The 14,442-nt window shown below is 43.3% G+C and overlaps 1 protein-coding gene across 1 annotated transcript in view; it reads right to left on the reverse strand.

Moving 5' to 3' along the window:
* Window positions 1-9,606, reverse strand: part of nrg1 (neuregulin 1) — a 36,374-nt gene extending 26,768 nt beyond the window's left edge. The window contains exons 1-2 of the mRNA XM_041960608.1: window positions 8,222-9,606; window positions 173-311 (exon numbers count right to left, since the gene is read on the reverse strand). Of these exons, the coding sequence (XP_041816542.1) occupies window positions 173-311; window positions 8,222-8,927 (845 nt within the window). The 5' untranslated portion in view covers window positions 8,928-9,606. The remainder of the gene's footprint in view (window positions 1-172; window positions 312-8,221) is intronic.
* Between the last annotated feature and the right edge of the window lie 4,836 nt (window positions 9,607-14,442).

The following is a 14,442-nucleotide window of genomic DNA, read 5'->3' on the forward strand; positions in this document are numbered from 1 at the left end:
ATTAACAACAGAATGCAATCATTTGCCTCAGTCAGTTCATGGGGCAGTTGTTGAGCATGGTTGGGATTGGAGTGATATGTTGTGATTTGGCGATACACAAATAAAACATCCCAACTTTTTTGGAATCGTGGTTGTGACATATACAGTCAGTATTATACTGTCCATGTCATACCTGCAGAGAAACTTTGTGCTGCCTGGCATGATCTCCAGGGTGAAGCACTCCCCTCCATTAACACAGTAGTTCCTCTGGCTGTCACTGCAGCGCGTCACATGACTGGAGGTCTTGGCTGTAGTGGTGGTGCTGGTGGCAGCTGCAGGAGACACCAAGTATAATCAGGACAGCAAGAAAATGACACACACAGGCACACACTGAGTTTATAAAGTGGAAGCAAATTCATAGCTTCAAACCAATCTGGCTGCATGTTTGCTGAGCGTGGAGAAAACATCAGATTGAGTCATACTGGAAACACAGACCAGGTCACTGTTAGGGGGGTCCACTTTAACTGCCGTGAACTCTAACCCTAACCCTGACTACAGCTGCCACAGCAGCAGGCTACAAACCTTTCATAGCCATCCTAGAGGCCACAAGCAGCGACTAGTCGACACTCCAAACAGGTTTTTGCTGGAGTATTCCTTTAAATCTCCAGGGAGCAGTTAGCTCCACCTTCTACTGTTACAGGAGGACAAAAACCTTCTAATTATTCTGCATATTCAAATGATGTAGGTCCTCAGGGGATATTGTCCCGACAGCAAACCGCCATTCATCACTTTGAATGTTGTTCGGTTTCAGACAAAGTGATGAGTGATGGTGAGTGAAGTTAGCAGCGATCCATCAGATCTCAGTATAACACACTGTAGCTGAAACCCACCTCTAACACAGAGCCTCGTCCTCTTTGTCACTTGTGGCAACCGACAAAATGCACTTCTGTCGTCTGGTGAGAAGTGCAGTTCAAGAGACTGACAAAATATGTGACCATCTAGTTTCATAGCATGATTTCAGAGTACAAATGATGATGAAATGGTGAGCTCAACATCTTATTCATGTCATGTACAGGGCGAGGCTGATCAATCATTATCACGGCTCATGAGCAGGCTCTTTTCGGCCGAGCTCAGGTTGCGATTGTAGAGCAGTCACGCCTGTGACGAAGAAAAAAAATTGGACAAAATATTCTAAACATGTGTCAGATACGTGCACATATCCAACGCCATACAATCTAGCCTACACTAAGTAAAAATCAGCTAAAGTTTGCATCTACACACTGACTACACACAGGCTGTGTGCCTGAATAAAATGAAATAAAATTGACTTTCATTTCAAAAATTTGTTTTGGTATCTGATGATATGTGCAAAAAGTGGAAAAATCTTTTTCTATTTTTCTTATTTATTTATTTATTTATTTCAAATTCATCACTTCCTGCACTTGTTTCACAATCAACACATTTTAATGGAAAGGCAGACATGAGCCTTTATTGTGAAACAACCGCAAGAAGTATTGACACTGCTATCAAGGTTGGTACAAGGTGACTCTACATGCTGCTCTAAAAACAGATTCTGACATTTTGTCCTAATGTCACGTTGAAACTAAATCAATTTTATTAATTTCATTAATCTCACTTTTCTTTTTTTCTGGAGTTATGTCATCAGAATAGTGAAATGAGGAGGTACAGCCTCCAACTTTCAACACATCGTGAAGACGTATGTCTTCTGTAGCTCCTGAGGACATCCAGAGATCAGTGTGTCCACAGTGGACTCACAGCAGCTCAGAGCTGATAAAGTCTGTATCTGTACGCAGTGTCAGTGATCACACAGTACACAAGAACAACCTGCAGGCAGGGAGGAGGAAAAGGTGACGCAGGAGGGCCAAAGTTCAGTAACAGGACAGTAAACACAAAAGGCTTTCTGGTGAACTCTTCTTTTGAACCATCTGTCAGTTTGGCCCTCGTACACAGCGTCCTGTGCTCTGGTATTGGGACAAAGTGGTGTCTGTTACGTCGTTCGGCTCGCTGAGACATTTTAACGTTTCAGTCAGACTGCAGGCTAAATTAGTTTGGTTTACATTGTTTAAAATGTATTCATATTCATTTGTTTTATATGATAAAGAGAGAAAATGTTGTTTTTTCATTATTAACTGTGTGTTTGAAGCAATAAGAAGAAGAAGAAAAAGAAGAAGAAGAAGAATCACTTATTCATAGCACTTATTTATATTCATATTGGTTGACATATGACTCCAGACTCCTAAGATCCAGATGTGCACTGACTTCACTGACTACTGCTGGATTACAGTCAGTAGTAATTTGACATCAAAACATTTGGATGCTGCTGTCAATAAGCTATTCATTTCTTTAATCAGATTCCTCACTGTTTTCTTTTAATTGGTGGATGAAATGGAGGTGAGTGGCATCAACGTCACACGGCAGTCCTCATCCACTAACATCTTCACAGAGATTAAGGCTCGGTCCAGCCTCCTGTACACAGCCTCATGTCAGAAATTCAACTGTAAATGGATGATACTACTTATTGGAATGAGTGTTTTTAAGTTTGCCTCTCATCCACCCACACAGTCTTACAGCAGTGATGGTGCGACACTGCTGTAAGGCTGGAGCTACCCTGCACTGGCCTAGACATCGAGGACGACTGGGGTTCAAGTGTCTGGTTTATGAATACCTCACGAATACCCAATAATACAGGAGGAGCCAAGACCTAAACCCCAACTCTGCATGGCAGCACGACATGGAAAAATGTCTCTGATGTATTACTACTGAACAGACAAGCTGATCATGAGAATTTGTTGATTTCAATACAGGATTACAAAAAAAGTTGAGAAAACGTGCAGGAATTCAGACAGCGGCAAATCCCTGCAGAAGAAACTAGTTCCTGATAATAAAGAAAAGACATTATTTATGTGAGTTATTTCAGGTTCGTCTAGACGAAGGCGTCATGTTTGCAGTGACTAACGTCCGTGTACTTCATGGATTATCATTATGGCTCATACTGTAGGACAGGAGTGGTTAAAGGATCAAACCACAGAACCATACATGGTTATCACAAGTGAAATTCTAATACTTCACAATACAAGAAGATTAGAAGGACAACATACTTCTGAGTTGCTCTTTTAACATATAAACACTATGTGCTGTAAAATCATTTTTGCACTTGATTGAATACAAAGCTACAGACCTGAGACCACATTCAACAAGACTGAATACTGAACTGAACTGATAAGTCATAATAATGTCCATAAGATTGCCCCAATTACATTCATAATAAATATCTTGATTTGTTTATCTAGCTTATAAATTCTTGTCACCAGTGCAGTATTTAAAGCAGCACAAATGAATGTTAATAAAAGTTAGCTAGTTTTTGTCTTCTTCCCTCATGAAGCAGATGTGACCCTGAATTCCAACAGATGAGGAAAAATCCCCAAATTCTGCAGTCAAAAACTGATGAATGCAACAGTAACTGAAACCTAAAGCTCGGCTCAGCGAAACAAAAACTGCACATCCACTGCAGTCTAGCACTCATCGGATGAACCCTAATTCTACAAATGACAGGGTTACATGACCTCACAAGACCAAAACAGCTCGGGAACCTGTTATTTCACCAGTTTCAAGCTGTTTTACAGGAGACTCATCCGTATGAGCACTTTGGAGGATGTAGTTTGCGATGCTGTTGAGTTACACTGAGAGGTGTTTCTGATATTTTGTCCACCTCATTATCATCAGCGAGGGTAGGGGGGAAATTGTGTCTATCATGTGTATCATCTGCACGTGTAGTTCAGACAGGCTGGAAGCAACTTGGGCACACACATTGTGGACTGTCTATGTAGGACTCATCTCAGTCTACTCATCTGACTTCAGGTTTGATGGCAAAGGAACACATTTCCACTGGAGGCATAGTTCCCCTAAAGACAGAAATCAAATGATGGTGTGTTTGTCCATTCTTTTTAGGCGAAAATCATCCAGGTTCAGTCCCACCTAGCTGCTCACAAGTCAGGAATGGTGGAAAGCAGCTGACGGTCTGTCTCGGCCTGTGTGCAGAGCGCCGTCTGTAGAGTGTCAAAGTCAAAACCAAAAATCAAGGTGCCAGAAATGCAAAGAGAGGAGGAAACGAGCTGTAACGGAGAACAAAGGGCAACTCCAGTCCCCATGAAAACCGACACAGCCACGTTAGCATTTTGTTAATATCATCCTGGCTTGATGTTAAAGCCAGTCACAAGATAGCCGCACTACAATAATATCACTCTGCTGATTTGATTTTGCTTGAATGCACTCGATCAATCAACATTATCCACTTACAGCATTCTTACAGTCAAAATGTAATCAATAATCAGTTATTGAGCAGCAGGCAGATGCAGCTAAAGTGAGCCCTCTATCAGTCCTCCTAATCCTACCCTGCTGTCAGTCCACAGAGGAGAAGGTGAGCAGTATTTCATTGATGGCAGCTAACTAGTTTCAGCCAGAGTCATCCATGGAGCTGATCAGTGAAAAAGCCAGTCTGTGGGGTCCTCTACTCCTCCCAGAGCAGAATAAATGACTAATTATCATCCCAAAATAAGAAGAAGAGGGCGAAGAGGAACGTATTTAAGGTAGTATTATCATTTGAACCCAAAGTGATAGCTGGGTATAATGACATTGCTCGTGTCACATGATGCTCTGCCGTCAGATGACCCAGGTTGGTGACTAGCAGCAATTAGTGATTAGGAGAGGAAAACTGCGGTTAAACCTGCAGGGCAGAACTTTTTTGTCTCCCCCTTCTGGCAGTGAGAGGAATTACACAAACACATGCCATTGTGCTTCTATTGCCTCAGAGAGCAGGTTTAAACCTCCTCTATCCTGTGAAACATAGAAATTCTCGTGGCAGAGATCACCTTAACCAGCGCTGTGTGAAGTCATTTGAACATCGTTTCCTCATGGGAAGGGATATATCCACACGTTTGTATACAAGTGAATGGGGCCACTTGTTAACATTTTAGCTAATGTGCATCGCACATGTGAAATCAGTAACCCTCATCCTCAGACCTCATTTACACCTGATAAAATGCCATCTGTATCAGGAAAGTAGGGTAGAAACGCGGGTCAGAAAAAAAATTAAGAAATGATCTTCTAGTCGGCTTTGGTAACGTCGGCTGAGCTAGCCTACTTGACGTGGTGCAGTGTTAATGGTCAGACAAACCATTTTGACCTGATGCCCTTACATGTGTAATCAGGGTAAACAGGCAAGCTGTAACCATGGTAACAACAGCAATGTGACAGATTAGAAAGTTGAGTGCTTCAGCTCTCATTAGCTGCGTGAGGTTCGGGTCTGGCTCAGCTACACTCTCTTGGATTCGGCTCGGGTTCAGACAGAAAGCTGTGGCCTCAGCCGGACCCTAATCCGGACACGTGATCCATACAGGGAAAAACCCACGTTGATGCAAGGTGAAAATACACTGTGATCGAAACGCCATCTGACCAGCCTGACCACATCTGGAGGTGGTCTGGCTCACGTCAAGTTAGTGATGTGTCCTTTGTGAAGGAGGTGGTTTAAGTGAACAATGGGAGCTGGCTCTCCCTTCCTTCTTTCTTTTATTATTACTTTTCTTTTTCATACTAAACTAAAACATTAAAACAATGAAAGATAACTTCTGGAATAAATGTTATATTAATGAGGACTTGTCCGGCGCAACGTGGCTCGTGTTGAATGCTGGATTTGGAGAGGAGCGTCCACTCCTCCTGTACTGCAGTCCTTCTCACTGCCAGCCGTTCTGCTGGCCCAGCCAGTATTCACTGGAGTTACATTTGAACTGGATGATTCAGCAGCTCACAATTCAGATCCAGTTCCAACATTTAGTGCCAATGTAGGAAGCATAGTGCTCTTTATGTAGCACTGGCAATCTGTTGTGTAGCAGACCAGAGTTTGTCTTTCATTACGATTTATATTTGAACAATAACCACTGATTTTCTCTAATGCAACAGGCAAGAAAACATGGCTATACAGCGCTCCTGGTGGTGGACAACTCCACAGTGTATCTTTCACTGTGGTCAGGTGCCAAACTCTAACCAGACCATAACCAGATTATTAACCATAACCACAAGCTCTCCCAAGCATTAACCATGCATGGTTGTCATGTACAGATAATGGAGAGGGAAATAATGTTTAAATTGGCTGGCACTGAATGTTTTCATTAAACACCATCTTGGGGTTTGTAGAATGGTCCCATGCCATAACCTGCCTGGCAACAGCGTTTGTTGGCCTGTGGATGGAGTAGACAGCCATCTGCTTCTTCCCTGATGAATGCTGTTACCAAAAGCTGCTTCACACCTTCCAGCAATGGGATTCTCAACAGAGTCACGTGAAGGAGGTTCACGGTCTCTGAGACCCTCTTTCCATCACCGCCTGTCTGTCGCCATTTGTACGAATCACAGACACATTTGAAAGTGGCAGGTAAGTCTGCTTTCGCGTCGCATATCTAGACTTTTCTGTGTCATATAAGTCACAAACAGACAGTCAGCCAGGGGAGAAATACTTGTTTGACCTGAAATTTGCAATTTACTGCCAGTTTTTTTTTTTTATATGTTATGATTTAACTGCCACAGTTCAGTAGTTGTTGGAAAAATGTCGTGACGTGGATGGCTGCCTGGGGGTCTTCCTGCAGGTTTCAGTGCAGTATCATCCTCTGTTGCCGCTGACATTGCATCATCACCTGCTCTAGACTTTAGTCATCTCTGATCTGATGTCTCCGTTACGTCCTCCGATCGCCTCTCATATTAATCATGGATCATGTTGTTTTAGGAAGACATTTTTGAACATCACTTTTATGGCCTCTAACACGAGTGCTGCATTTTTTATCTTTGTGTTTGCTTCTTTCTGACAGCAGCTCGAAATTCTTTTTAATCATTTGTAACGTTTTTATTAATGAACAGACGGTGCAGAAGAGACAGCTATATATGGCAAATGTATGGTTGCTCAATGCTAGTGAGGAAATCTCCCAAATGCATATCTCGTCATGGAGAGGTGGCGTTCATCAGGTCCAAGCAAGTAAGTTATGCCAAGTTTATGCAGTGAAGAGAGTTTGGTGAATCTGACTTTACCAAACATCAGCATGAACGAGCCTCAGGGGTTTAGAATGAAAGTATAAAGGTGCTCTTGCATGAGACCCATTCATCCCTCACTGGCTTCCCACCAGCAAACACAACCACTTCGCTACGCTCGACACTGACTACATGCAGTAGCGGGTAAGAACTTTGCCTCTGCACCTGTTTTTATTTGTAGGTTACTGGTAACACTATTTGCCCTCTGTGCCGTTAAAGTAGTTACTTGCAGTAAAGTATGGATCATCTAACCATGCTGTTGATTAAGAAGGTAGTCTATAACTATTGGATGCTGACCCCCCACCCACCACCATCACCTAAGATTAGGTAGCCCAGATACAGTGTAATAAATCACAGAGATGTGACTACAACCGAAGCATCATGGTGGCGAGCCGCTGGCAGACAGACAGTATTAGCGGGTTGTTTTTCCCTGCGGCGGAGGAATGGAGGGGGCATCAATTAGCCTCCAGCAGGCTCTGACCTTGAAATGGAGCATAGGCAGAAAACAGGAAGTCTCCCTGTACCACAGCCTGGAGTTTCAGTTTGTGCCCTGCATCATTTATTGATTTTCACTTTATCATATGACTGGAAATGTTCATCCACACATTTTAGGGATCTTCCTTATTGCATGCTGCCTACGTTCAAAATAACACCATAAAAAGATTCGTTTATTGTAGCGTGCCTAAATCTTTGTGCTTTCACCAAAGGGATCATTAATACTTAAAGAAAAAGGAACGAATGATAGACTCACTCACTGCAGGGGTAAAGTATTGACATGAACAGAAACTGCTGTTTCCTGCACACCTTTCTGTGTAGTGATATTTCAGAGGCTTAGTCATGGGCCTCTGGGCTAGACTCTGCAAGTCACAACGTGTCTGCTTTCAGGCGAAGTCCTGAAAGCAGACACTTCCTGGCACGGTTGATGGAACACAGCGTTTATGAAATCAATGATAAAACAGGAAAAAAAATCTTTTTTATGAAAACACTTAGCTTGTCTTTATGATGATGGAAATCATAGTCCAAGGTTAAGCAGGACTCCAGCTTGCACCCCCTGCCCATAATTACATCCTATTCTGTGATGTTAGAAACAAAGGACACCCCCTTGGGAAAGAGCCCCAGTGCTTTCACTGAACAAGTGTTGGGTACTTACAGATTGTTGGGATCATGATGTCGTTTAATTCCCGTGTTGTCTGAGGGTGAGGAGTCTGCTTTGGGACAGTGGAGCGCTCAGCGTTGTGTTTCAGTGTAACAGAGGGATCAGACTGAGTCACTCGTGGAGGCTGAGGCACGTACGGCCCTCGTGTAGATTTCTCTTCCACTAAAACATCAGGACGTCCTGGAGTAATGGCATTGGTGGTGGTCAAGGAGACTGTAGACGGAGATGAATGAGGAATCGACACAGTCAGTCCCAGTGTGGGGTCAACTGATATGATGATTGGGTCCTGTCCGATGCGTTTAGGATCTAAGTGTGTGGGAGGTTCGTACTCAAAGATCTTATCCACAAAGACCCATTTGAGGCCAGCTGTGCAGAGGGCTAAGCTAAGCAGACAGGCCAGGATGGGCAGAATGCAGATTTTCTCAGAGTGTAGGCAATTGTTAATCTGTTCCATTTCTATGCACACACAGCAGGTTCCTGGCAAGGCCACAATTCCCAAAGCCCCCAAATGCTCCCCATCACCGCCACCGCCTCCCTCTGCAGTTCCCTCTGCGCCCTCCTCCCCACTCTCACCAGCTGCCTCTGTCTCCTCTGGTTTCTCCTTGGGGACCTGTCCAGTATCAACAGTAGAGCTGGTGGGGGAGGTCGATCCAGAAGGGGGAGCTGGCCCTGCAGAGAAGTCATCCATTCCCTCAGTCATCCTGTCCAACTGCTGGATGAAGGGTCTCTGAACACCTCAACTATTAACTCAGAGCGTCACACGGTGGCTGTCTGCCACCAGCCTCCACCAGTATGTTTTCCATCATGAGGCCGTTGATTCAGAGCTGGGATTTCAGAGGGAGGTGAAGGCGCTCTTCACAGCGAGTCGAACCTTGTTAACAGTCTGGGAGGTATATGGACAGCCTTCTGCGCACAAGGGAAAGGAGTTCCTTACTCATGCTTTCTCACAGGAAACACAATCATGAGTCTATAAATAGAATCGTCAAATTCGCTGCAGGCAAAAACCCCCCAAAAAAGATTGCCAGAGATTTGGATTCCTCAAATGTTCTGCGTGGTCTAATGGTGAGCAGCGGTGGAACCGCAGCGCTCACTCACCTGAGCACTTGGGCAGAAGAGGCGGTGTCGATGTGATGGGCCGGCTGCGGCTGCAGTAGCTGTAGTGCAGAGGACAGGACGGGCAGGCACTGCAGTGGCAGGAGGGACATGCTGTCTTGTCTTTGGAGCTCCAAGTAGCTGAAAGGCTGAATCATCAGGGAGCGGCAGGTGCCCTTCCTCTCAGTGCAGCCACAGAAACAGATGAGTAAGGGGAAAGAGAGAGAGAAAGAGAATCACAGAGAGAGGCAGAGGAGGGGGGGTGGCTGCAGTAGCACAGAAGGGCAGAGAAGACGGGATACTCCCCTTTTTCTTCTCTCACCCCTCCTCTCTCAGTCTTTTCTCTCCAAGTAGTGAGCAGGGCAGGCTTCCTCTCCGTCTCTCTTCCTGTCTGGTGGTTTGTCCGTGCTCTCTTTGCAGGCTGCTACCAATCCCAGCACAAAGCATCCAGCTAAGCAAGTTCCTACTTGATCCAATTAGAGCGCATGTCAGCGAATCACAGGCAGGCAAACTGCTGGAGCCACCCCCTCCAGCACCACTCCCCATTGATTATGCTGATACTAAAGGGTGTGTTTTTTGTCAAGGGGAAGGAGCCAGGGAAGCAGACATCTGATCCACCCCAGGAGGATGCAGCCATTGTGTTCTACTCTTCTCAAGTATCTGCATTCATTACTGTAATAACATAATAACACAGATGATAATGATAATGAATAAGGCAATGACAGAGTATACCCACACACAGAGTATTTCATATCTTCTGCAGTATTGTGTCAATAGTTAATATCATATTTTAGACTTTTACAAGTCGTGAAATATTCCATGCAGATATTTATATGCTGCTGAGGTAGGTGTGGACCAGAATGTAGCAGGATTTTGCAGGCATGTAGCCCAGCACATGATTTAACAGTTAAACCACATAACTGCTACTGATCAACAACATAATATGAAGGATTAATTAAAATCAGAAACAAACAGCTGTGGAGGGATAATAAAACAGTGACAGCCGTAAACTTTCTGGCAAGAGTGACCATAGCAACAAGACACAAGGACACAAGGCACACATCTCGAGGCAGACAGGTGTTTCCAGATGTGCTGTCCGGGCTCTCCTGCAGAAACACAAAGAATGGTTGAGGACCGAAAATGCAAGAAAGCTGAGTGCAGCAGACGCTAGTTGTTGGTCAGTGCCAGCAGCTTATATCTGGCAGAAACCAGGGTGACCCTTGTGCATCCATGTACAGCTTGGAGTAGCCTGACTGGTCTTCGTGGAAGGCTTGCAGCCGTTTCTCTAACGTAGAAACAAAGCCAAGTGACTCACCTATACACGACAACACAAGAACTGCGGTGCAGAAAATGGCAGTGGGCGTTCTGGACCGATGTATTAAAATTTGAAATATTTGGCTCTAACAGAAGGCAGTTTGCTCACTGACGGGGGACAGAACTACAATAATGAGTGTCTGCAGGCAAGAGTGAAGCGAGGTACAGATTCTTGCTGAATTTCTTCAAACAGAGTTGGAGATTTGGTCAGAATTAGTGGTCTCCTCAATGGTGAGAAGTACAAGCAGTACCATTTAAGAGGCGTCTGTTCCATCCCAAACTCACCCTGCAAGCAAGCAAAACTTTATCTACATAGCACATTTCATTCCAGGTGGAAGCACAATGTGACAGAGTGAGCAAATAAACAATACATGTGAGTTAAAAACCATACAGAAAATAAAATAAGGCCAGCAACCAAACTGTAGAAAACAATAAAAAGTGAATAACAACATGATCCATATCATGATCCACTGTCACTGAATAACCCTGACCAAGGCTGTGTCTGTGCTGCGGCTGGGACGAAAGCCGGGTTGGTGGAGATCTTGTGCTTTGCCGCTTGCTCGGCGGTCGATTAGCTGCTTGTGGACGACTTTTGTGACAGCATGACAACAAACCCAAACGTACAGTCAGTCACGAAGAATTATCTCCAGCAAAAACAAGAGCAAGGTGCAACAGATGGTCTGGCCCCCACAAAGCCCTGATCTCAACAACATCGAGTCAGTCTGGGATTACATGAAGAGACAGAAGCAACTGAGATAGCAGATAGCATCAATCCCAGAAATAACCCTGACCCTAACCTGATGCTCGGATGGAGTACCTTAAAAAACGGTGCTCATGTGCACCCAGCAGAACTGGCAATGTTGGGTGGTCATGCCAAATACTGATTAATTTTCTTTTTTTTTTCCTGTTTACTGCACATTATGACATAAAAAGCTCACAATGAATGATGGTCCATCTGCTTCAGGCTCCTGGTCTGGTTCAGTCTGGTTCACTGTCACACTCTCATGGCTTTCTAGGAATCTTAAAGAATGGAGCCGTGGTTAATGTTATTAGTCACACTTAGGCTTTTCCTACTGTCGCAAGTCAGCCTAAATAAATCAAGATGGTTGCTACCTTGCACTTGGGTTTCTATCTGATGTGCAAGAACAAGGCAGAGATAAACAGTGGAATATCACTGCTGGGTTTAGAGGAAATTTGGGGAGCGCAACAACAGGGTAACAAATTGTTAAATGAACTTATTTTGAATATATCCTAAATCCCAAGAAATGACTAAAATGAATTAAATAACAGATCCACTCCAGTCATTTCAGCCGGCCTGAATATATACACACAAACATATTCCTGAGCCCATATTTCTCGCATTTATTTTGCCACATATAATACGTTTCATACTGAGGATATTGATCACAAAACTAACACTTCCTCACCAGCATGCAAGTGTGACAGAAAGCCACCAGACCAGCAATAAAACGACTAACTCCCCAACCCCCAGCCACACAGTCTAATAGGCTCGCAGGACAATCCGACGTCTTCTTGACGAGTCGGGGCTTAAACAAGATGAAGAGAGTCAGAAAGGTCAGGTCACCACCACACTGAACATTGACACTGCTGTGACCCTTTCCAATCCTCAGACAGAATTAATACCAGTAATGGTATCTGTGGGAGAGGACTTCCTGTCAGGCCCCTGAATTAGGGACCTTCATATTGATTAACCTCTCAGCATTTTCACTCTTGTTGTGGTCGTGGCGAAAAGCGTCACAGAACGACTGAATGTGATACAGTAGAATAAAGAAAGAAAGAAGCAATGTTTTTTTATTTTATTTATTTTGACATTTATCTTTTTATTGTATTTACTTCCACTTTTATTCATGGTCTCTGCTGGCTCTCATTGGCTGATCAATCTGAGCTGGGAAAGGGAAAACGTCAAAGTATTCCTCTTCAGCTTTGTAGTGTCACAGACTGATCAGCCAATGAGAGCCCGGAAAGATCAGGATGGTGAGGTTGTGTGACACCACCCCTTATTATCATGAAGGAGTCATGGAAATAAACTGCTAATTAAATGTGGAAATAAATAAATGTGAAAGTAAACATAGAAATGAATTAATTTAGAAATTAATATAAATAACATATGAACATGAATGAATGAATGAATACAGAAAATCTTTTATTTATTGTTGCCAATCTATTTATCATTTCTTTTTTTGGCAGAAAGTTACATCTATTTCTAATCAGTCATGCTCATTTATGTATTTATTAAGTTATTATGTCCTGTGCCACTATGAGGCCCCCATATACTGCATTTACACACTGCTTTGTTTAAAACAAATCACTCACCACAAGAGCAACCAAAGCACATGCAGTAATGCTTCTCATATGCTCCAGCAGAGGGATGGAGGAGAGCCACGGCACTCATTAATGTGAAAAATTCATGGGGTCGTGGGGGTGCGCTACAAGACGTGGAAATATGAAGGTGTATTGGGATACAAAATGATTTTGTATCGTATAGGCAGCACAAATGGAAAATTCACAGCTGATCTGCCCCAATTTTGAGTTTTATGTAAATGTAAAGCACGACTCAGGGGTGATCAGTACTTACAATGCTTTTTTTACATTAAGAAGAAACTACATGGTTAAGTGCAGTAACGAGTGATTTGGGATTTTTTAGGTTAAGTCTATTCCACCAGAATAACTGCACGTCAAAATTCTATTGTGATCACCACAGAGTCAGACAGCTTCTCTCAGACATGTGGTCATTTATCCACAATATTTAAACTTAAAATGAACACAGAGAAGCTCAAACGTGATGCATAGTCGAATATAGAGAGACTGACAAGGATATATAAGTATGTCTAATAATAAATGATCATATTAATCATCATATGTTGGCTTGTTCAGTCAGACCAACAATTATTTTTAATAATCAAAGATGGGAAGCAAGACAGTGATCAATGTCTGATAGAGAAAGGAAGCACACTACACTTCTACACATGTGTAAAAACCAAACTGTAGCTTTTCATTTTCCTGATCTTGCACAACAGATAAAATCTGTAACGAGTCACATGCTATGATCTGCACCAGCTCACAAGGTTAGACACCTCCCTCCTTATGACCTATAAGCCTCGTTACTAACCCAACCACTCAACTTAAATATTTTAACAGAGTCATCATGAGGAGGACAGGCTTTTTGTGCGATGAATACAGCAGTGGAGAGCCCTGAGGAGCCCTCGTGTTAATTCTAAGTGGCTGAGAAAGAATGATGTTTGCTTTCGGTCCTGCAAGAAACCAAGACTCCAGAAACAAACGGCTCCATTGACCCTCTGTAGTGTTTCTTCTAATTTTGCAATTAAAAGCAGAACTATAATCAACAATACACACGAGGAAATAGACTTTGGATGTTTAAACACATGGTAAAGACACAGGGGCACAGCACCGCACACAGCTCTGTTCCCTCTGTAGGCAAACTGATTTTAACTGATTGAATGCAACACAAAAATTTCAGAGCTAACCTTTCATAAAAATCTTGATTCTACCTGAGGTGAGGGCAGCTGATCTGTAGACACTGAAACATGCTACACTAGCTTCTATAGGCGCATACTTCAAACAGGCAGGAACCCTGGACCAGTTCAGTGAATCATTACAATTCTAGATCTGATCATTTCTGATGTTCTACTTCTGTGACTGAGCTCCAGTTAATAGGCACAACTACTTGTTTAAAGTTAAAGAAAGACCACGCTATAATTTCATGCTACTTTGCTTTTGAGAGACAGTCACTGTTCCCACAGCCACAGAAGGTTACTGTCAGGAAAACA

Source organism: Chelmon rostratus, chromosome 19 (genome assembly GCF_017976325.1).
Source record: "Chelmon rostratus isolate fCheRos1 chromosome 19, fCheRos1.pri, whole genome shotgun sequence".
Taxonomy (NCBI): Eukaryota; Metazoa; Chordata; class Actinopteri; order Chaetodontiformes; family Chaetodontidae; genus Chelmon; species Chelmon rostratus.